Source organism: Laetiporus sulphureus (assembly GCF_001632365.1).
Source record: "Laetiporus sulphureus 93-53 unplaced genomic scaffold LAESUscaffold_3, whole genome shotgun sequence".
Taxonomy (NCBI): Eukaryota; Fungi; Basidiomycota; class Agaricomycetes; order Polyporales; family Laetiporaceae; genus Laetiporus; species Laetiporus sulphureus.
The window spans coordinates 152,703-172,996 of NW_024468512.1; the positions used below are offsets into that span (position 1 = coordinate 152,703).

At 53.0% G+C, this 20,294-nt stretch overlaps 9 protein-coding genes and 1 non-coding gene across 10 annotated transcripts; 5 read left to right on the forward strand and 5 right to left on the reverse strand.

Moving 5' to 3' along the window:
- Window positions 1-269: 269 nt before the first annotated feature.
- Window positions 270-1,792, forward strand: LAESUDRAFT_740748 (DUF1014-domain-containing protein). Its single transcript, XM_040911098.1, has 6 exons — window positions 270-394; window positions 455-864; window positions 929-991; window positions 1,050-1,079; window positions 1,131-1,171; window positions 1,226-1,792. The coding sequence occupies exons 1-6, from the start codon at window positions 298-300 to the stop codon at window positions 1,329-1,331; spliced, it is 747 nt and encodes a 248-aa protein (XP_040768883.1). The 5' UTR covers window positions 270-297; the 3' UTR covers window positions 1,332-1,792.
- Window positions 1,793-1,989: 197 nt separating this feature from the next.
- LAESUDRAFT_641974 (Calcipressin) lies at window positions 1,990-2,797 on the forward strand (the record flags this gene model as incomplete). The annotated part of the gene is made up of 2 exons (XM_040903705.1): window positions 1,990-2,300; window positions 2,359-2,797. The coding sequence occupies 2 exons, from the start codon at window positions 1,990-1,992 to the stop codon at window positions 2,795-2,797; spliced, it is 750 nt and encodes a 249-aa protein (XP_040768884.1).
- Window positions 2,798-3,522: 725 nt separating this feature from the next.
- On the reverse strand, window positions 3,523-6,963 carry LAESUDRAFT_670810 (uncharacterized protein). The gene is made up of 6 exons (XM_040905444.1): window positions 6,568-6,963; window positions 6,449-6,517; window positions 5,608-6,396; window positions 5,217-5,555; window positions 4,980-5,153; window positions 3,523-4,925 (listed from the first exon to the last, which is right to left on the reverse strand). The coding sequence occupies exons 1-6, from the start codon at window positions 6,614-6,616 to the stop codon at window positions 3,751-3,753; spliced, it is 2,595 nt and encodes an 864-aa protein (XP_040768885.1). The 5' UTR covers window positions 6,617-6,963; the 3' UTR covers window positions 3,523-3,750.
- Window positions 6,964-7,200: 237 nt separating this feature from the next.
- Window positions 7,201-8,806, reverse strand: LAESUDRAFT_720336 (GTP-binding protein ypt1). The gene is made up of 7 exons (XM_040907794.1): window positions 8,502-8,806; window positions 8,327-8,446; window positions 8,165-8,177; window positions 8,024-8,107; window positions 7,811-7,941; window positions 7,621-7,724; window positions 7,201-7,561 (listed from the first exon to the last, which is right to left on the reverse strand). The coding sequence occupies exons 1-7, from the start codon at window positions 8,562-8,564 to the stop codon at window positions 7,462-7,464; spliced, it is 615 nt and encodes a 204-aa protein (XP_040768886.1). The 5' UTR covers window positions 8,565-8,806; the 3' UTR covers window positions 7,201-7,461.
- A 760-nt stretch (window positions 8,807-9,566) lies between these two features.
- Window positions 9,567-13,219, forward strand: LAESUDRAFT_642277 (DNA repair protein; the record flags this gene model as incomplete). The annotated part of the gene is made up of 7 exons (XM_040903723.1): window positions 9,567-9,665; window positions 9,720-9,817; window positions 9,869-10,888; window positions 10,945-11,004; window positions 11,067-11,628; window positions 11,689-11,847; window positions 11,900-13,219. The coding sequence occupies 7 exons, from the start codon at window positions 9,567-9,569 to the stop codon at window positions 13,217-13,219; spliced, it is 3,318 nt and encodes a 1,105-aa protein (XP_040768887.1).
- A 277-nt stretch (window positions 13,220-13,496) lies between these two features.
- Window positions 13,497-14,350, forward strand: LAESUDRAFT_734096 (S-adenosyl-L-methionine-dependent methyltransferase; the record flags this gene model as incomplete). Its single annotated transcript, XM_040910482.1, has 3 exons — window positions 13,497-13,725; window positions 13,792-13,982; window positions 14,036-14,350. The coding sequence occupies 3 exons, from the start codon at window positions 13,497-13,499 to the stop codon at window positions 14,348-14,350; spliced, it is 735 nt and encodes a 244-aa protein (XP_040768888.1).
- Window positions 14,351-14,512: 162 nt separating this feature from the next.
- LAESUDRAFT_t10 lies at window positions 14,513-14,583 on the reverse strand. The gene has a single exon. It is a non-coding gene; the product is annotated as a tRNA-Gly (tRNA).
- A 79-nt stretch (window positions 14,584-14,662) lies between these two features.
- On the forward strand, window positions 14,663-16,992 carry LAESUDRAFT_720340 (uncharacterized protein). Its single transcript, XM_040907795.1, has 9 exons — window positions 14,663-14,767; window positions 14,819-14,944; window positions 15,002-15,638; window positions 15,689-15,812; window positions 15,863-16,006; window positions 16,076-16,117; window positions 16,183-16,379; window positions 16,430-16,615; window positions 16,672-16,992. Exons 1-9 carry the CDS (start codon window positions 14,681-14,683, stop codon window positions 16,797-16,799), a joined length of 1,671 nt encoding a protein of 556 aa, XP_040768889.1. The 5' UTR covers window positions 14,663-14,680; the 3' UTR covers window positions 16,800-16,992.
- On the reverse strand, window positions 16,524-18,508 carry LAESUDRAFT_720341 (DNA glycosylase). The gene is made up of 7 exons (XM_040907796.1): window positions 17,948-18,508; window positions 17,701-17,891; window positions 17,500-17,634; window positions 17,351-17,443; window positions 17,220-17,292; window positions 16,919-17,160; window positions 16,524-16,771 (listed from the first exon to the last, which is right to left on the reverse strand). Exons 1-6 carry the CDS (start codon window positions 18,416-18,418, stop codon window positions 16,933-16,935), a joined length of 1,191 nt encoding a protein of 396 aa, XP_040768890.1. The 5' UTR covers window positions 18,419-18,508; the 3' UTR covers window positions 16,524-16,771; window positions 16,919-16,932.
- On the reverse strand, window positions 18,459-20,235 carry LAESUDRAFT_720342 (DNA glycosylase). The gene is made up of 6 exons (XM_040907797.1): window positions 19,663-20,235; window positions 19,409-19,599; window positions 19,219-19,353; window positions 19,073-19,165; window positions 18,916-18,988; window positions 18,459-18,862 (listed from the first exon to the last, which is right to left on the reverse strand). Exons 1-6 carry the CDS (start codon window positions 20,155-20,157, stop codon window positions 18,677-18,679), a joined length of 1,173 nt encoding a protein of 390 aa, XP_040768891.1. The 5' UTR covers window positions 20,158-20,235; the 3' UTR covers window positions 18,459-18,676.
- Window positions 20,236-20,294: the final 59 nt, after the last annotated feature.

Here is a 20,294-nt window from a genome sequence, read left to right on the forward strand (position 1 = left end):
AGCAGAGGCATGTCAGGTGAGAAGGGAAACAAAACATATTCCCGGCTCGAGAACAGGATGGCGACAGGGTGCGTCGAGAGCAAGTTCACAGCGCAGTTAAAAAGAGAGAACCGTTACGCTGAACATGCAGCACGCTGGCGAAGAACGATGCATTTGCCAGTGGCAGAGGTCTTCATGGTATAGATAAGATTAGATTACTCTCAATCTGACTGATGGAGGCCGCGTTGACTCAAGTCCCGTCTCTGCAACGTGCACCAGATTTCTGTTCCACAAACTCTCGTCCTGCATTTATACTCAATGGCACCCAAAGGAGGGAACGCAAAAAAGGAGGCGGGCAGAGCGAATAAAGCTGAGAACAAAACCAAGAAAAACGCAGCTGCCGAGGCTGAGAAGGTCCGTCCGAATCCTAATCGCTGTAGTATCCATACTTACGCAAATACGGTGTTACATCTGTAGGAGCACAAGGAGGCAGATAAATGGCAGGATGGAGCCAAGGTGAACAAGGCTAAGGAGGAGAAGGAAGAGAAGCGGCGTGCGGAGCTGGCCCGCAAGGCAGAAATTGCACGCCTGCTGGCGGAGGAGGAGGCCTCCGCGCCGTCCAAGGTGAAGAGCGCGCCAAAGGCAGGCGCGAAGAAGGTCGCTGCGAAGCCTGTCAAGCCTGCAGGGCCCGGCGCCATCGCTGCTGGGGGCGGTCTCGGGGCGATCTCGACATCAGAGAAGGACAAGGGCGGAAAGCCAGAGGAGCCGGAGGCATTTGCAGCTACTGGTCTTGACAACGCACTTGACCTGCTGGAGGTGGTGACTGCGAAGATGGATAAGGCGAGCGTTGGCACGCAGGCTGCTGGAATCGAGAGACATCCAGAGGTGCGAACTCATCGATCGTCAATCAGGATATTGTTCACTGATGCTTGACTGCCGAACACCTAAGCGACGATACAAGGCGGCTTTTGAGGTCTACAAGGAACGTGAATTGCCCAACGTGCGAGCTGAGGTACGATGACCCACCGCCGCCGACGTGCATAACCATGCTAATCCCACGCACATCTCAGCACCCTGGCTTACGGTTGAAGCAATACCAGGTACGTCTGTGAGAGCTGCTAGCTCTCATACAAATGCTGACCAATCCTTAGGAGCTCCTGCACAAGCAATTCCAGAAGTCTGCGGATAACCCGTATGTATCATCTACATATCCTACAAACTATCGCTGACTACGGAAATCCCAAAGCTTCAATCAAGTCACAATCGCATACGACGCCACGAAAGAAGACAAGGTGGATGCGCTCAAGAAGAAGAATGCTGTGGTGGAGGAGAGGCTTCGCGAACGATCATAAACCTCCTCAAAGAGTTCTACCTCGGTCATTGCAATTGCAGGCAAATCCAGGGACGAGATGGCCGGTCGGGCCGGCAGTACTAGCAACGTACAGGATATGACAGTTGGGACTCGGAGAATGCTCGAGTGTATTAGCCAAGGGAGGCGGTGGCGCGGCGCCGTGCGTATCCGCGGTAATGCTCCTTGCGTTTCGTGCAATTGGTGCGTGATGCTTGACAGGATATGGCAGGTTGGTGTAGGATAGCATGGAGGAGTGTATATCACGTTGAATGTATCCAACAAAATCGTCCGCAAATAACGCAGACGACAGGCCCGTTGGCGTGAAGCCGGAGTTTCGGTGCATCGGGGCCAACTGTCGAGTGCTGTGCCACCAGCTCGGATACACGGTCTACTGCTTATCTCATCGCATCGCACTGTATCGAATATATGAATCAGCATTGCTGGATGCTCTGTTGTTCAGGCTCAAAATTGGCATCGGTGAAACTAGAGACCATTGCGGCGAGATGTGGCGGCTGTGTGGCTGCGGCCCGTTGCTTAAGCGCTCATGCCTAAGTACCAGCTTATGTAATCACGTTATTTTCTTGCTAAAGTCGGCGCCGACTCGCTCAATTCCCCACCTACTCTCTCCTTTCCTTCATTCCATCCCCCTTCATTTTGAAATGACATTCGAACACACTTCCCCCGCCCCCTCGTCACCATTGGCGGGCACGCCTCCATCTCTGACGAGTAACTCTGGCACAGCGACGCCCCAGCGCACGAACACGCTCGTGATCGCGCAGCTTCCACCGACCTTTTTCGAGGCGATTGTGCTAGACACATTGCGTAGACATTTTGGGACATACGGGTCTATATACGCGTGGGCGCCGTTGAAGTCCTTTGCGAGGATCATTTTGGTGTATTACTCTGAGGATGATGCAGAACAAGCCAAGGATGCTTGCGACAGGCTGCTCGTAGGCCCATCGGAGGATAGGTCGGTGCCTTGTCGCTCTTGCTGGATATGCCTGTGTGCTGACGGATGTGACACTCAGCCCAGCAGCTTTGCTTAGGGTATACCGTGCAGACCGCACGACTATCGTCGTGAACGAAGCAGAATACGATAACATCCATCTACGTCCCCCGAAGCTCGAGAAGAACTTCCTTATCTCGCCACCGGGGTCCCCGCCGGTTGGATGGGAACCCATACTCGAACATCCACCGAACGCGACGCCGCTCGCGGAGGACTTGATGACCGCATTACGGCATTTACAGCTACAGGAGGAGCACCGCGATCGCCCCCCGGGCGTCGAGGTGCTGCTTGAGCCGGAGGACGGTGTGGGCATCAGCGTGTATGTGGAAGACTGCGACGGCGGTGAGGGCGGCGCATCAGCAGTGGAGGAGGACTGGAATTATGGCGAGACATCGCCAGCGCGTGCGCAGTGGAGGCCGATGCCAACTTCGATGCCGCCTACGATGCATGTTGGGGCTTGAGCACCCGACTCATATCATAGAGGTGAGCGAATGTTCCGAACGTCAGGTTCTCGTAAGTATCATTTTGTATGATGACAACTTCTCAGACCTGTACCGATAACCTTTTGGGTAGTGAGGATACCTTATATTGCCAATATTCTCTCTGAACTTTCTGCATCTCGTGTTCTGCCTCGTGATAATGTTGAACTCATCGCTGACATCAACATTTCGATTAGGTTCCCGTACGTTATGCAGCGTCAGTATTATTCTCTATGGTGAGTGTCTCATCCGTCTTTCCATTCACTCCTTTCGGTGAGATGAGAATCATTCAGACCTGTTCTGACTCACAAATGGAGAAGAACCAAATACATTGCCAATTGTTCCTTCTGATCATTCATTTTCTTCGTCGCTACTTCTGCTCGAGCTTTCATGCTGACCTGCCCTCTCTCTTTTTGATAGGTATACTCTCAGATTTATTGTGTATTCTGGAACGTGGACTCTTTTCTCGTGGGTACCATTCTTCGTTTTCGTGGATCATTGACGCTACCTGTCCAGTACTGTATTCTTCGTGCGCTGTCTCCACGCGGACACTGTACTTCTATGCTGTAATGTATATAGACTACATTATACTTCAAATTTACAAGAAAAATTCGAACGCTGATATTGAGATCATCTTGTTTGACTGCCTCAAAGATTTCTCCCAACCTGATGTCGACCGGGAGAATTAGAGCTAGAGTTTCTCAACGACATATGGCATGGTACTGTATTGCAGCATTAATATCGATACATGAAGATTAATACAACCGGGATATGTAGGCGAGAGCTACAGATCGTAACGAATGGCGTGCAGAGGCATATCCGCAAAAGTCTGCATGATATCCAGCCCAAATCGTCCAGTCCAGGGAAGGAGAAAACAAAAGTCTCAGGGCCCTGCCCACATAAAGTGCAAAGAAAAGAGTTCTACAAAGTTCACTTCATCGTAAGAAAGGATTATTAGAGCGTGAACCGCCAGTATGCGAAGGCGCGAGCAGATCCCGCTGTTGCGTCACCGACCGCGCGTACTCCTGCGCAGGCGTTAGCGCTCTCGCCTGCTCCAACCGCTCATCCGAGGCGTATGTCATATCTGAGAATCGTGATGGCAACAAGTCCCTCGGATTTCGCACCGGCTGGCGGGGCTGCGGCGCCCGGCGTGGGTAGCCAGTCACCTGCGTATATATCGAGTCCGTCGTGAGCGAGACACCCGACGTCCGGCGCTGGTGTCGCGGAGGTCGCTGGACATTGTCGTCCTCGTAGTTGCGCAGCGAAGGCAGTGGCTCCGGTTGGTAGCGCGACTTCTCCATAACAAAAGACAGCGGATACCTCGCCCCCTCCGCCTCGCGCAGCTTCTCGAGCTTGACGTCCTCGAACGACTCTTCGTCAGGCACGACGTGAGGCTGGTGCCGCGGTCCGCGCCGGAAGAACCGCACGAGGCGCCACCGCCAGCCCTGTGGCCGGTCGAGGCTCTTCGCCAATGCGAACTTGCGCGTCGCCTGCACGCGCTTCTTGCGCATGCGCTGCCGCCAGAGCATGACGATGATAAAGAAGATGAAGGCGCAGCCGAGCACCATGAGCATGATCTCCCACCATGCGAGGGAGGTGGTAGTAGTGCTTGTACGGGAGGTTGTGTCTGATGCGCTGGTCGTGTCGGATGATGATGAGACGAGACTGGAGAGGCAGATCCCAAGACCGGTCACGACGCTACTGGAATTGCCACAGTCCGCGTCAACACACGTCCCTCCACGCAAGACCTGACTCGAGCTTGAGCACGCAAGACAATTTCCCGATCCCGAGCCGGAGCAACTGGAACAGCTCGAGTCGCACGACACGCAAGAGGAAGACGTCGTGTCGAAGAACTCTGACTGCGAGCATGTCGGAAGGCAGCGGCCATTGTCGAGAACCGGGCGGTCAGAGTTACAGCTGGAGCACTGGTTGAAGGAGCCGCCGGAGCAACTAGCACAATCTGGGTGGCAGGCGAGGCAAGAGCCAGAAGAGCTGAACGTGCCCGATGGGCAGGATGATACGCAACTGCCGTCAGACGCTAGTTTGCTATCCGAGCACGATAAGCAGAAGGTTGATGACCCCACGCAGGTGCTGCAGGAAGAGTCACAAGCTAGACATGAACAGTTAGAGGCGCACAAGCGATTCAGTAATCGACCGTGCTCACCGGTACATGTCAAATTATCCGTGGGACTGAGGAACGTTCCCGATGGACAGCTCTCCACGCATGCCCCATCCGATAGCACGTATCCAGCAACGCAGTCGGTGCACGTTGCTTCATTGGTCGTCGATGCCGCCGAGAAGCCCGCAATCTCACACTTTGTGCACTTTGCCGGGCAACCTAAAAAATACCGGTTAGCTGCTCGTTTCCTCGCCCATGATGCACCAGCAGAGAGGTACCCACTGTCGCACTCGAACTTGTTGTTGTTCCCAATCATGACTGAGTTCTCGCACACGCCATCGCTGTTCGTGGACACGCAGCTGCCGTTCAGCTTGTAAGACCCCGAAGCACAGATGATGCAATCGTTCGATGTCGCCCCGTTGCAGGTCTGACACGAGGTTGAACACGTTACACAGGTTGTGCCATTACTGAAGCTTCCGTCTGGACACACGGTGCCGCTCGATGTTGTTTGTTGAAGCGCATTGCACTCAGTCGCATCATCCGAGCTCCGGCTGAATCCAGACGAGCAGGTTATGCAGTCGCCTGTGCCATCCGCGCACTCCGTGCATCCTAGCCCACAGACTGATGACCATGAGCAAGAGCAACAATTCCCGAGCAGCTGTTGAATACTCACTTTCGCAGTTCCCACTCGAATCCAGGAAAAATCCCGCCGCGCACGTCGCACACGCCGTGCCATTCGACGCGGTTGTCCATCCCGCATTGCACGTGCACTCGCCGTTGCTTTCACATACACCATTGATGCAATTGCACGTCGACGGCAGATCGCTGACCTCGAACTGCAGGCACTTGCCGGTACCCTGCAAGCCATCGTCACAATCAGCACAACCTGCGGGGCAGGCCAAGCAGTCCGGTCCGAAACGGTTTGACTCGCACGACTCGCACTGCGAGCCGGTAAAACCTGCCTTGCACTCGCAAGTACCTGAGGACGTGCACACGCCGGCGCTCGAACACGCGGGAGAGCAAGAGGAGGACTCCATGCCGAGCAAAGTGAGTGGGCTGCTTATTGTGCTGGAAGGCAGCTGGGAAAGGTCAGGCACGGCATCCCAGAAGATGACACGGTTGTCTGAGGTGCTGCCAGAGAAAGATGCCCACATATTTGAGGCAAGTGCGAAAGAGCCTGCAGACAGCTCCTTGGAGGTGTTCGCGGTCGAAGCATTTGTGTTTAGCGCAGTAAAGGAAGCGGAGCCGGAATAGTTCGCGTCTGCGTATGTGATGATACCAGCCTCGAGAGCCAAATCGAGAGGGAGTGAGATGGTCTTGTTGGCTGAGAACCCAGTTGAAGGTGAAAGCGTAGAATTGGAGGACGTGAGTAGGTCATGAAGCACTTCGGGATTGCTCGTGGATGTGTAAGTGTCAGGAAGGAGTTGCAGGCTGTAACTCGATCCCGACAATGTGGCCCCAACTGTGCTGTTGTCAACGTCGCGTTCAAGTGCATATTGCTGCGTGAAGCTTACTGGTGATATTCGCGAACCCTTCAACGCATTGTCCCGCAACGCAGACATATGATACAGAATCGGCAGCGGCTATACCACTTCGTAAGGACCCGAACAGTCAATCAAAAGACACTACTCACCAACAGACGCGCCGTAAAGGAACGGAATTGCGAAGAGACTAGCGAACATGGCGGGCCCGCCGATGGTGGAGAGGGGGAAGGACACGAAGAGGAAGGCGTAAAGCAGCCAGCGCCGCACTCTGAAGAGGCGTATACTCGGGTCGTTATTGCCATGGTTGCGTTGTTTTTGTTGTGAACTCTGGAGATTGGAGAGCAGGCGTAGGTTATTGTCTTCGACGTTCCATTGTATTCGTGTATGGTAAGCGCCGGGCTGGCGACAGCCGATGAATGAGCAGTGCTGAGGCCATTCTAGGAGATCACAAATGATCGTGCGCCTCGAGATTATTTGCTTCTTATAAGTTTGCAGGACGGAGCAATGACCACGATATTGAGCAATATTGAGGCGCCTGAGCGCCGTGGTACTAGCTAGCAAACTCACAGGAATAAATGAAGTTATCAAGCTTGGTTAGCATCGCATTGCGTCTCGCGGATACTCAGACAGTAAGCAGGCTGATATTGAGATGTGGAAGCTCCTCGTTGTGGCGTGGGCCACCACGGTCAGCGGCCCCGGGCCAATGGCAATACCACACACTCTCATTATACTTGTCGATGCTGCATGCATCAACATATCGGGCTCTTGTCAGTATTGTATATGCACGAGAGGGATGACAATATATATTCGCACCAAATGGCCACAGCGAAGCCGTGCCAAGATGGCGGTGTCCATGGACAATGCATTGAGGTATCTAGAAATGGTATGCATACAGTATACTAATCCGCAGGAATATAGCAATCATGATATAAAGCGATCTAAATAGGTGACATGTGCACATGCAAGCACTCCTCATTCCGCATCCCTGGCATCTGTGGATTGTGGTATGAAGCTTGAGATATTGCAGGCGGGAATGCGCCGTGTTAACAGCTGCATCCTCCTGAATTGTGGTCATCTAGGCTTCGTCCCGGTGTAATCACGCCTGCCTTGGATCCGCCGGCAGTCTCGGAAGGCGTGTCCAGGCTAACGTGCAGGATGTACTAAGCCTCCACAATTGAACCCGAGGAGGAGTGCGACCGTACCTATCCTTAATTTGTTTCGACATGGTTAGGAAAGCTTCTTCGACATTCGTCGATGTCTTTGCAGAGGTCTCCACGAATGGGATTTCTAGCTGATCAGCGAATTCCTATGACAGTGCAATATATGAGCGGCAAGTGACTTGATGAATTAAGTGAAGCAGGGAGGGAGAAGGCAGGATAGAACACTTCACACCTTCGCTGCATCGTATTCGACGACCCTCCGTTCAGCGAGATCAGACTTGTTACCTATGAGGAGCTTCTTCACGGTCTCAGACCCATATCGCTCAATCTCCTGCAACCAGCCCTTCACATTCTGGAACGACTCTGTCGGCCGTTACAGCAGGAGAATGCGTTCGTGTAACACATGAGCCGCTATATGCGTGAGATAGGAAACGAGGACACACACCGCCGTCTGTCACATCGTACACGACGATGATACCGTGTGCCCCTCGGTAGTATGCGGCGGCAATTGTACGAAAGCGTTCTTGGCCTGGCCGCATTGACAGCCTATCAGTCAAATTGAGACTAATTCGGGGAGCGGGCGCACCTGCTGTGTCCCACTGCGGATGCCCACGTTCCAAGGTCAGCATTCTGGTTTTTATCCATTGCTCACGTGCAGCCGTAATCCTCAAGAACACCCTTGACCGCGTTCGTCTCGGTCTCGAGCATTCCCATCGCTGAGAATTAAGAGAGCAGATTCGCGACTCACGATCTGCAGCTTTATCGTTTTCCCTTCGAAGTCAATCGTACGAATCTTGAAGTCGACGCCAATCGTACTCAAGTAGCTGTCTGTGAACGCATCCTCGGCAAATCGTAGTAGCAAACAGGACTTCCGAGCAACTTAGCATACGTCCTATAACCTTCACAGAGAATCGAGCGCTCACTTTCCCGACGCCAGAATCACCGATGAGCAGCAGCTTGAAGAGGTAGTCGTAGCCGTCAGGCATGGTGTCTCGTGGTATGCAGCAGTGCTTGAAATGAACAGGAAGATAGCAATGGGATATTGGCAAGTGTGTAAGAATCAAGCCGTGTGCGATGCAAAGCCAAATATCCCTGCCGCCTGACTAGGATTAGCGTGCACCGCCTTGCGGTCAGCGTTATTGACGACGATGCCGAACAGCGTCGAGCTGATCGCGCTGCGTGCCGTCTCCGAGAACTGTCGGAACGCAGTCGAGATCAGAGATGGTTGCCAGGGAAGTGATGCCATCACGCGAGCTGCGGCGTCGGGCGTGCAGCACGTGGCCGCGTTTGCGTGACGCGTCTATCCAGCGCCACAGCAGCACGTGGCCTCGGCAACGTCCGCCTACGGAATGGGACTTGCGAAGCCTTATCCAAGGGGCTAAAATCCGATTTATGCCCGCCCCTTGGCCTTATCCCCACCACTGCTCCGTTGCTATTCATAACGATATTCAACGCATTTGATGGCGTGTGTTATCGCAAGCGCTAGACGGCTGAAGGCGGACTCGCACGGAGCGTATCAAACTGGGCAGTGCAAACGCGGATTGTGAACTCGTCGGACTGGATCGTGACAAGGATCAATCATTGGCATCCAATAATATCCGTGTGCTTCACATTTTACAAGTGCTGTCCCAAAGGCAACACCGAAAATTATCGCAATGCCGACGCCTGGAAGTGCATCCTCGGACTACTATGGGGATGACGATCCTGAGTTTCTGCAAGCATTGAATGAAGTTTCACTGGACGGTCAACTGCCTTCGCAAGGACCAAGTCAGACGAAGCCAGAGATATCACAAGATGCGACCGAGTTTGAGCTACCTCCTGCATCGCAACCGTCCCTGAAACGACGGCGACCTGTTGATGATGCAGAGGATGAACCAGATTCAAACTACCATCAAGTGCTGAAGTCGGTGGACGCGGACGCAGATGAGGGCTCTTACTTATCTTCTCACACCTATGGTGCCTCACGTTTTGGGGAATTTGGCGAGTACATGGCAAGAAAGCGTGCCAAGCTGCAGATTCAGAATGCAGAGATGGACACGGAAAGAGAGAGTGGTACGCCTAGGATCTTTCGAGGCTTGCAGATCTACGTACGTTACTTGTTTGTCAAAGATCAATCAAAAATGGTTCATGTCTATACACAGATAAATGGCTGGACGGAACCATCTGTCCAAGACCTACGTCAAATGATCATACAGCATGGAGGGATCTATCATCCTTACCTTGACAAGAAGTCACTAGTGTGAGTGCTCACCCATCTATCACGAACATTAACCTGATAACTCCATACTAGTACTCATATCATCACTTGTTCCCTCACTCCCGCTAAGATCCGCGAATTCAAGCACATGAAGGTCGTCAGACCAAAATGGCTTATGGAAAGTGCGAAGGCTGGTCAGCTGCTTCCATGGCACGACTTCATCTTCAAGCCCGGAGATCGTCTTGAACCGTCTCAAGGCAAAAGGATCGCACAGAAGTCTCTGTTTGAAGGTTTCGTATCTCAGAATGCGACAAGACCTACGGGAGGATCAACAAGCTCTTGGGGAGACCAACCGCACCCTGTGGAAAAAGAAAAATCCCTCGACGATGGCCAGCCTGCGGCAGGACCGTCACGCTTGACATCCGATATGCAACCAGATCCCATAACGCCACCGCAGACTCCGAAGAAAAAAGCGGGTAGCGTCTCCCCTCCCCTCTACACCACAGATCCTTCTACACCCGAACAAGCGGTTCGCGTCCCAGACTACGCCTCACCTTCATCAAATCGTAATGCCGAACGTGCAATGGCAGATCCCGCATGGCGCGCCGCGCACACGTCAGTCGCGCCCGACTTCGTGCAGGGGTACTACAAGAACTCGCGTCTGCACCACTTGTCAACTTGGAAGGCGGAGCTGAAGGATCTCGTTGCAGAAGCTCAGGAGCGCGCTGAGAAGGGCGATGCGTCAGCATGGGGTCGCTTGCCGAGCTCTCAGGACCGGACTGCCGTGGAGAAGATCGTGGAGCAGAACATCGGACGGCGAGAGAGAGAAGGCATGGACGATGTGAGTATGCGGGGGGCACAGCTGGTCATGCGTTCTCTAAGCAAGGGAAAAGGGAAAGAGCGCGCGGTTGACAGTGATGAAGACCGTGTGATTATGCATTGTGACTTCGATAGTTTCTTTGTGTCTGCTGGGCTCATTGATCGACCCGATCTGCGTGGCAAGCCTGTCGTCGTATGCCATTCGCAGGGCAATACGGGAGGAGGATCAAGCACTAGCGAGATTGCCAGTGCAAGTTATGAGGCTAGGAGTTTCGGCGTTAAGGGCGGCATGAGGTGCGTTGCCTCAATTTCTCATTGTTGCGCCGCCATTTTGAATGTGATACATGCAGTCTACAACAGGCCCGGAAGCTCTGTCCGACTTTGTTGACGATTCCTTATGAGTTCAAGAGGTCGGTTTCTCTATTAGTTCCTCTCTTGTTTATATGAACATTGATTGGCGGCTGAATGGTAGGTATAAGCAGCTCTCACTGCAGTTCTACACCATCCTTTTGGCGCATGCGGATGACCTACAAGCAGTCTCGGTCGATGAAGCGCTCATAGACGTGACATGCAGTGTCCGTCGCATCAATAGGGAGATAGCCAATAGTCAGGATCCCGCTGCATCTCCCGCCGACCCTGCGCGGGACTTCGCTGAGGTCATCCGTGCGCAAGTGAAGAAGGCAACTGGTTGTGAAGTGAGTATTGGTATAGCTCACAACGTCATGCTTGCGCGTGTCGCCTCGCGCAAGGCAAAGCCAGCTGGGTCGCTCCATATATTGCCGAAGGATGCGCAAGAGATCCTCGCAACCCTCGACATTGATGATCTGCACGGCTTTGGATATTCCGCACGTCAGAAAGCTCTCGAGAAACTTGGCGCTACGACTCTCGGCGAGTTAGCGAAGAAGAGCAAGGCTGTTCTATGCGAGGCGCTCGGAAAAGGGACGGGAGAGACGTTGTACAAAGCCATTCGAGGGATTGATGACCGCAAGCTGGAGTCGGACAAGCCACGCAAGTCCGTGTCGTGTGATATCAATGTGAGTCTTGTTCGCATTGCTCGTATCATGAGAAGATAGATGTTCATTAATGCTTCGCAGTATGGCATACGGTTCGAAAACAATGAGCAAGCCGAGGCGTTCATCTATCAAGTCTCGGAGGAAGTATCCCGACGGCTCAACAACATCAATATGAAAGGCCGCTCCTTGACTTTGAAAATCCTGACACGCGATTCGAGCGCTCCGGTGGAGGCACCTAAGGTGTGTCATCACTAAACATATTCACATGCCACACCATGACGCGAGAATGCAGTTCATGGGCCACGGTATATGTGAGTCGTTCAATAAGCAGGCGCCTTTGATCCCGCCTGGCGGACGAGCGACAAGCGACGAACGAATTATATGCGAGCACGCATGGAGATTGCTGAAGAGCTTCAACTTTGATCCCAGGGAGCTGCGCGGGATAGGCATACAGATCCAGAAGCTAGAGAAAGCTGATGGGGAAACTGCGTCGGATGTCGGACAAGCGGTCCTGCCGTTCAAGCCGAAGGCCTCTGACGAAAAGGAAGCACCTACTGCACTGGAGCCCGCTGAAGACAAGGCTGCTGGAAACCCTGCCATTGTCGTCCAGCCGCCTTCACAGGACGATGACGAGATCCAGATCATCGACCTTACCGAAACAGAAGTCCCGTCGATCAAGGCGGAAGTTGCTGATCTACCATCCTTGTCACAAGTTGACATGGCAGTCTTTGACGCTCTACCCGAGGATGTGCGTAAAGAGCTCGAGATAGAGTACAGTCGCAGGTCCGCTACGCCTGTGCTCGCGGAGCACCCGGCGCGTAGTCGCTCGCCTTCCATGCCCGTTGAACGCAACCAGAAGATCATAGTCAAGGGAACGGATGTCAAGCGCATCACACAACAGCTGGCACCGCAGAACAGGCCGAGTGTCTCGCCCGCGAAGAGCAGACTGTTCACGAAGCCGGTCGGGCCGTCTTCTGTCTACGTCTCAGAGAGAGAACTTCTCAAGTTGAATATCGATCCGGAGGTGTTCATCATGCTGCCGCCTGATTTGCAGCGGGAACAGCTGGCGATGGCGCGTGGCGTCAAGGCACCTGGCGTGTCGTTGTTCGCAGAACGTAAGGTGCTGAAGCCGAAGGTGATGTCGAAGTCTCCGTCAGTTCCATACTACCGTGCTCCGCCACCTCAAGCAATATACGTGCAGCCGCCCATACTGAAGCAGCAGGGCAAGGCGAAGGGTGACAAGCTCTACTTCACTGAGACTGAAGACATCGAGCGGGTGATCGAGGCATGGGTGGACGGATTCCGAGAGCATCCACCAAACCAGCGAGACGTGGACTACTTCGCGAAGTTCCTCGTGCACTGTGCGGATGGTATGAAGTCTACTGACACAGGCATTGAGAAAGCGACGATGGTACTGAGGTGGTGGTTGGTGCTGTTGAGGCGGTACTTCGGCGTCTGGGAGCACGCTTCGAACGATGGCGTGCCAGATGCTGGAGGCGAGGTCACATCAGAGGTAGTCGGGCGCGCATGGTGGAAGGCGTTTCGAGAGGTGAAGCAGAAAATGGATGTAGTTGCCAGGAAGAAGTTCGGCGGCTGTTTGTCACTAAGATGACCAGTGCAGTACTGTCTTCACTAAATAGTACATTAATGTTTGAATCATATGCCGGCACCACATGCATCCCTTACTGTGAGGGTTCTCTTTCTCGCGCGGTACTTGATGGTGGCTGCTTTCTGCAATGCCACGCTGAGCTTACTCACCTGACCAGTTACTAGGTTCAGTACATATATGATGGCCGACGCTATATGTTGATCTGGTACTACTATCGCTACGCTATATAGTTTCCACCAGCACAGGATCGCGACATTCTACTATTGAACGATAGGCAACGATGTCTTCGCACACTCAGGGCAGTCATGAAGAAATTCATGCTGATGGCCCTCATGATCACTATGCTGCCGAGAACAAAGCATTCTACGATGTCGAGGAGGCCCGGAAGGTGGATGCTCGTCGCGACACGCAGGAGCTCGCCCGCAGGGTGGCTGCCGCCATGAGGAGAAGGTATCCTGATATCTTCAATGAAGAGACCACTACCTTAATGGATTATGCTTGCGGCACCGGTACGATTTTGTGCTCCAGATTGGCTCCATGCAATGTCTGGCTCACGCGAAACTTTCGTGGGAAAGGATTGGTCTCCCGGGAGCTTTGCCCCTACGTCAAGTCGATCGTCGGGGTAGACATCAGTGACGGCATGGTCGACCAGTTCAACCTTCGAGTGTCTCAGCAAGGGCTGACTCCGGAAGAGATGAAGGCCGTTTGCGTTGAACTCAAGGGCGAAGAACACGAGCTGGACGGTCAGAAGTTCGACGTGATTGTGGTTAGTCCATCACATGCTTCGATTGAAATATAATGAGTGACTGAACCTCGCAGTGTTCCATGGCTTTTCACCACTTCTCGAGCTATCGGGACGTTACGCGCATGCTCGCCTTTTTCCTGAAGCCAGGAGGTTCGTTGTTGGTAGTGGATATCGTGAAGGGCACGCTCAAGGCCGAGATCTCTGCTCATCATGAACGTATTATCGCGCATCAGCACGGATTCGATACCAACGATATGCGTGAAGCCTTCGAAACAGCTGGCTTGATTGCATTTGACTATAGCTTAGCCACATCGGGCAAGATGCATGGTAACACTGTGGACTTCTTCCTGGCGCGAGGGAAGAAACCGGCACTTAGTCCAACAGAGTAGGCCGTACCTTACGCGCGAACGTATCCATCCCATCGTGTACATATAGTCTGCAGGAGAAGCCGTCGAGTTACAGTATAGTAGTCACGCCAAGTCGGTCAGAATAGTATTGAACGAAGTCACCAGTTCCACGGTTACGTGGGGGAAAAAGACGGAGTACGAGAATGCGTGTGCCGGGAATCGAACCCGAGGCAGGGCCATGGGAAGACCCTATGTTACCATTACACCACACACGCTTCGAATCGAAGCCGATATATTAATCTATATAACCATTAATTCGCAGTGGCACGGCCACTGACTTTATGGCGTCCGTCCCGTGGATCTCTGTTCGTCATGTCTGCACAAAGTAAGGCAAGGCCAATTCACCCAGCTGTCTTGACCATTGCAGGCTCGGACTCTAGTGGAGGAGCTGGCATCCAAGTATGAGCGAACTCATGTGCTCCAATTGCACCTTACTGATCTCAAGCACAGGCTGACTTGAAGACTTTCACCGCGCTTGGCTGTTACGGAACCAGTGTTATCACGGCTCTGACCGCGCAAAACACCACGGGTGTGCAGGGAGTGCACGCCATTCCGCCTGAATTTGTAAAGCAACAGGTGCGTCTCGTTTATCAGACTTCGAAGTCTGCCCATTTGATTTCAGGTTATGGACAGCTTCAATCGGTTCTAAGCGATGTGGAAATCAAGGCGATCAAGACAGGCATGCTTTGTGATGCAGGCATCACACATACAATTGCTGAAACGCTCAAGGCGCATTATGGGGCTTCTGCACCTCCGCTGGTCTGCGATCCCGTGTGCGTGTCCACGTCTGGACATACGCTGCTACAGCGAGGTGCCGTGGAAATAGTGATTTCAGAGCTGTTTCCCTTGGCCACTGTGATAACACCAAACAAGTCTGAGGCAGAGCTTCTCCTCTCGCACCGCGGCCTCCCATCAAGAGTAGAAAGCCTTGAGGACATGCTCATCGCCTCGCGGAACCTGCTCTCTCTTGGCCCGAAGGCGGTACTACTCAAGGGCGGCCACGTAACGACATGCCTCGCGGACGTGGGGAGAATATCCGTCTCGCACCCCCATGTACGCGTCATCCGCGATGGGCTCATCGACGAGAACATGGAGATCTTGCAGATCGCCGAGCAGGACCCGGCTTTGTTCGTCCTTGTCGTGGACGTGTTACAGGAATGCGACTCGATCACCATGTTCATCCGGCCACGAGTGGAGTCAAAGAGCACCCATGGCACGGGCTGCACACTCTCATCAGCTCTGGCGTCTGCGTTGGCTCGTGGAAAAACCAGTCAGTGTTATCATCGTCCTACGTTTCGCTGCATCTCATCACGGAGGTAGTCATTGAGGCTACACAAGCTGCCACGGTCTACACGCATCTGGGTATCGAGAGTGCATTCCCACTGGGAAGCGGCTATGGCCCATTGAATCATATGCATGCTATCCTCGTGCGCAGCGTCCCTCTGTACGTGAATTTTCCCTCTCCCTGTAAGGCGCATGTTCACTTCGTTGCAGGCCCAACGAAAACATCCCTCATCCGCTCACGCGCTTGCTCATCCAGTCCACGCGCGACATCTGGAAGGCATACGTCGAGCACGACTTTGTCAAGGAGCTCGCAAAGGGGACCCTGCCCATGGAATGCTTCCTGCGCTTCATCAAGTGCGCACCGTGCTATTCCTAAGGGTGTGCACTAGACGTGACTGACATGAACCTGCGTACGCGCACAAGGCAAGACTATCATTACTTGAAGTATTACGCCAGGGCGTACGGGTGCGTACTCTCAATGGCTAGCGTTATCCGGCAGACGTGACAATGGTGTCGTCGACGCTGGATAGGATGCTGGCGATGAAGTCGTCCACATTTACTGCCATCCATGCCACGACTCAGACGATCATCAGCATCCTCAACGAGGTGTCGATGCAGAAAACCTATTGCGCACAATTTGGTATCAGCGAGGAAGAGCTGGAGGCGACAGCCGAGTCGGCGGCGTGCACCGCATATGGTGCCTACATTCTCGACGCTGGTATACAAGGTCAGTACCCGCCGCTTTCGGTATATTTGCCTCTCACGTCCACGATGCAGGAGACACGCCAAGATTAATCATGGCGCTCGCTGCCTGCCTGCTCGGATATGGCGAAGTGGGGCTGTGGCTCAAGAAAGAAGCCTCGAAGCCGAACACCTGGGTCAAGCTCGAGGGCAATCCATACAGCAAATGGATCGACGATTACTCCGGCGATGCATATCAGAGCGCTGTCAAGATCGGCCTCCGTAAGATACCCATTCGCACCGCGCTCTCGTGTTGAGCTGATTGTCCGGACTTGTAGAAACGATTGAGGAACTCGCAGTGGCAGATCCGCCGTCTCCGAAACGGTTCGAAGAGTGGCGCTCCGTGTGGGAGCAGTGCACACGCCTGGAGAAGGGGTTCTGGGACATGGCAATGAGCCTATGTTGATTCAAGCATTCCAGAGTACGAATTGGACAAGATACAGGAGAACTTGACATAGATGTAGCAGATGATAAATACCGCAGCAGCCCAAGAAAAAAATGTACAGTGTGCAATCCATAACGCACCACAGTCCGGACGTTTATGCGTCGTCCTCTATTTTCAGAGCTACAGGTTTCGTCTCCTCGGAGGGAGCAACAATCTCCGCAATTGACTCTTCTTCGACAGCGATCTCGATCTTCGGTCTGGATCTGCTGGAAATTGCAGCAACAGTTTTCTTGCTCTTCGACTTGACCTTGCGAGCGCTGGGACAGAGCCAGCTGCTCAGCTGACAAGTGTCACAGTGAGGCCCAACAGGCGAGCATATTGTCTGAAAACCAAGATAAGCATAAGGTAATGGGGCCAGCCCACCAAACGATTTTCACATACTTGGCCAAAGCCGACAAGCAAAGCGTTGATCTTCGGATGAAGCTCCAGTGGGAGCCACGATTGTAGATTCAGTCTGTGAGGAGAAGAGCTCAACAAATTACGAAATCGTCAATCAAAGATGGTCAGCGTGCCGTGTCTCTTCAGGCGTCTTCGTCGGTGGCTTGTGCCATCCCAGTCTATTCGTGATGCGATGAACGTGAACGTCAACGCCGATACCGGCATTCCTATCCACAGCTGTCAGCTCTGCATCCGACTCTAGCTTTTAAGATATGTGTCGCACAGCTTCCATGCATCTTGCAGAGCCAAGAATGCCATCTTTGGGCCAACTCCGGGTAGTGAGCACAACTCATCTACCGTCTTCGGCACATCCGAGTTGAAATCGTCACGCAGACATTGAGCAGCTTGTCTTATGTACCTGCGTTCAAGCGAGTACCAAGGTTAGGCGCAGCGGCGAAGAATGAGGCAATCACGATTGACATACTGGGTCTTGCGTCTCCAAAATCCCACCTTACATATCGCTTCGGAAATGGCGTTACCATCAGCCTTCAGAATGGCATCAACGCTAATACTCCCGCCTACAGCTTCTCGAAGCTTTGTGACGGCAGCGAACGTGGTCTCGTCCCTCGTCTGTGAAGACAGCATCAGAGACACCAGTGTCGCAAAGCGCTGATTCTGTACATGAGAAAATGTTATAGTGATGTAGATATTACACGTTGCAGAATGCCTACCTCAGGGACTGTCTCTGCTAACTGCGGCATGTGGCAACCCATAGTATCTACCGGAGCTACCACTTTGGAACGCATCTCCTCGATGGTCTCATATGTTTGGCGCCAATGTGCTGGAGCTGGATGAGGAACATCAAGTGCCTGCGCAATAGGCTTGGCTTTGCGAGGTGAGGCAGGCACTTTCTTCTTCGGTGAACTTGCTGTTTTGCGCGACGAGGAAGGTTTCACATCTATCGTTGTGACTTCCGCTTCAATCTTAATGTCTACCTGGGAGGCTGTTTCGACACTCTGTTTCATGTCATCCGATTCCTTTTTAACGTGTGCTACTGCGACCTTGAGACGTTTGGAACGCCGCAATCCTTGAGAAGATTCAACGGACTGAGACGACTCTAGGACAACCGAGTGGAACCCTGCAAGCTGCGGCAGCGTCGACAAGCTGACGACCGGTGATGCACTCCTCTTCAATGTCGCCATGTTAAAATGAGCGCAGAGGCGGAGAGAGGCGGTGAGTAGCAGAACGTCCTAGATTCGGAGCGAAGCTAAGTACGAGTAGTATTGGGAAAGATTATGGTTAACCTTGAAGGTACCGAACAACAACTTGAACTAACCGAAAGCAGGTCGCGCATACTACATTAGGCAAGTGCAGTATTCGCCAGCGGCCCATTTCTCTTATTTGGAGTACAGCATTCGGAAATCTCAAATGACACTACAATAGCCCCTCGGAGCTCAAACTCAGAGGATCTCATCCTTTGCATCCTCCATAGCAATCTCCAACTTCGGAGCCGCACGACTCGTCGATGCAACTACCACTCTTTTCTTAGTCGGTGACCGCCGCGGCGATGCGGCGCGAGCACTGGGACACAGGCCATCCGACAATAGACACGAATCGCAGTGAGGCCCAATTGGAAGACAAATGGTCTAGGCAATGAATTAGCAGGAGGGAGTTTAAACTGGAATGCAGCTGGACCGACCTGACCGAAGCCTACTAGTAGACCGGTGAACGTCGGTCGGAGCTCCTTAGGTAGCCAGGACTCAAGGTTTGACCTGCCAGCGTATTTCACATTTAGACAATCGATTTTACAGAAAGAGAGACAGCTACCGCGATGTATGAGTGAGTGAAGCGCGTACCTTGTTTCTTCGGGTGTCTTTGTGGGAGGGTTGTGCCATCCTAACCTATTGGTAATGCGATGTACATGGACGTCTACGCCGACGCCAGCATTCCTACGACATTGTCTCTTTCAGCTATCTAGATGAATGAGAAAGGAAGGACGCACACTTTCCATCCAACGTGAAGCGCAAGGATCGCCATTTTGGGCCCAACGCCTGGTAAAGTGCACAGCTCCTCTACCGTCTTCGGGACATCGGAGTCAAAATCATCATGAAGGCGTTGAGCTGTTCGCTTGATATATCTGTCATGAGCTTCAGACGGTCATTTCTAGACACCGTAGTCTCAGCGGTGCTGACTCTGTTTTCCGTCTCCAGAAGCCGACTTTGCAAATTGCATCAGATATCGTGCTGTCATCGGCACGCAGGATAGCATCAACGCTCAGGCTTCCGCCGACTGCCTCTCGGAGCCTGTCTACAGCAGCTGACGTGACTTCATCCTTCGTCTGCGAGGACAGCATCAATGACACCAAGGTGGCGAAGCGCTGATTCTACGTGCGTAGTAGTGTCCCATGTAAGTCAGATCCGCAAAGGAGCTATGTGAAATGGCAGACTTTGGGAATCGTCTCAAAGAGTTGCGCACGCCCACAGCCCATGGTGTCAACTGGTGCGACGACACGCGATCGCATCTCTTTTATCTTGTCATATGCTTCGCGCCATCTCGGAGGAGCAGGATGGAATGCACCTGATGCCTGTGACGCAGATTTGCGTTTCCGAGGAGATCCACCTTGGGAGGCTTTAGCATGGGTTGTACTGTCAGGCTTGACATCCGAACTAGTGGAAGCGGTGGCCGCCTTGGGAGATTTCAAGACAGTGCTGTTAGTTAGCGCACTGGTATCACCAGTTACGGTGGACTTCTCCGTACTATCCATACTATCCTCGCGTTTCACAATTTTTTGTCTACGAGGAGAGCGCCTTGTAGTCAACGGTACAGTGGGGGAGGAACTGGGCTCGCTGTTGGGCTGGAATAGAGTCACGGAGGGATGGTATGGACTGGGACGTCCAATCAAGCCCTGCGGGGACTCCGAGGCCTTTCGTTTCGCAGACATCACACTTCCGATATGTGACTTCAGTTGGCCGTGCTTGAAGCAGAGGATGACTCTGACAGACCTGAGTGGGAGACTTCGTGTGAATGCTAGCTAGAACGGTCACAGTGCAGGCTATTTCAACTAGGCGCGCCTCAAAC

Coding starts and splice junctions, on each gene's coding strand:
- LAESUDRAFT_720342 (XM_040907797.1), bottom strand. CDS start 20,157: ATGTCTGCGAAACGAAAGGCCTCGGAGTCCCCGCAGGGCTTGATTGGA. Junction 19,600..19,662: donor TCTTTGAGACGATTCCCAAA/GTCTGCCATTTC, acceptor CTACGCACGTAG/AATCAGCGCTTCGCCACCTT. Junction 18,863..18,915: donor TACTAGTAGGCTTCGGTCAG/GTCGGTCCAGCT, acceptor TTCATTGCCTAG/ACCATTTGTCTTCCAATTGG.
- LAESUDRAFT_720340 (XM_040907795.1), top strand. CDS start 14,681: ATGTCTGCACAAAGTAAGGCAAGGCCAATTCACCCAGCTGTCTTGACC. Junction 14,768..14,818: donor GTGGAGGAGCTGGCATCCAA/GTATGAGCGAAC, acceptor TCTCAAGCACAG/GCTGACTTGAAGACTTTCAC. Junction 16,118..16,182: donor TATTACGCCAGGGCGTACGG/GTGCGTACTCTC, acceptor GACGCTGGATAG/GATGCTGGCGATGAAGTCGT.
- LAESUDRAFT_720336 (XM_040907794.1), bottom strand. CDS start 8,564: ATGCCTGACGGCTACGACTACCTCTTCAAGCTGCTGCTCATCGGTGAT. Junction 7,942..8,023: donor GTACGATGTGACAGACGGCG/GTGTGTGTCCTC, acceptor AACGGCCGACAG/AGTCGTTCCAGAATGTGAAG. Junction 7,562..7,620: donor TCGAAACAAATTAAGGATAG/GTACGGTCGCAC, acceptor CCTGCACGTTAG/CCTGGACACGCCTTCCGAGA.
- LAESUDRAFT_740748 (XM_040911098.1), top strand. CDS start 298: ATGGCACCCAAAGGAGGGAACGCAAAAAAGGAGGCGGGCAGAGCGAAT. Junction 395..454: donor AGCTGCCGAGGCTGAGAAGG/TCCGTCCGAATC, acceptor TGTTACATCTGT/AGGAGCACAAGGAGGCAGAT. Junction 865..928: donor GAATCGAGAGACATCCAGAG/GTGCGAACTCAT, acceptor CGAACACCTAAG/CGACGATACAAGGCGGCTTT.
- LAESUDRAFT_670810 (XM_040905444.1), bottom strand. CDS start 6,616: ATGTTCGCTAGTCTCTTCGCAATTCCGTTCCTTTACGGCGCGTCTGTT. Junction 6,397..6,448: donor AGGGTTCGCGAATATCACCA/GTAAGCTTCACG, acceptor ACAACAGCACAG/TTGGGGCCACATTGTCGGGA. Junction 5,154..5,216: donor CAACAAGTTCGAGTGCGACA/GTGGGTACCTCT, acceptor GGTATTTTTTAG/GTTGCCCGGCAAAGTGCACA.
- LAESUDRAFT_720341 (XM_040907796.1), bottom strand. CDS start 18,418: ATGGCGACATTGAAGAGGAGTGCATCACCGGTCGTCAGCTTGTCGACG. Junction 17,444..17,499: donor CTGCAAGATGCATGGAAGCT/GTGCGACACATA, acceptor AGCTGTGGATAG/GAATGCCGGTATCGGCGTTG. Junction 17,293..17,350: donor AAGACGCCTGAAGAGACACG/GCACGCTGACCA, acceptor TTCTCCTCACAG/ACTGAATCTACAATCGTGGC.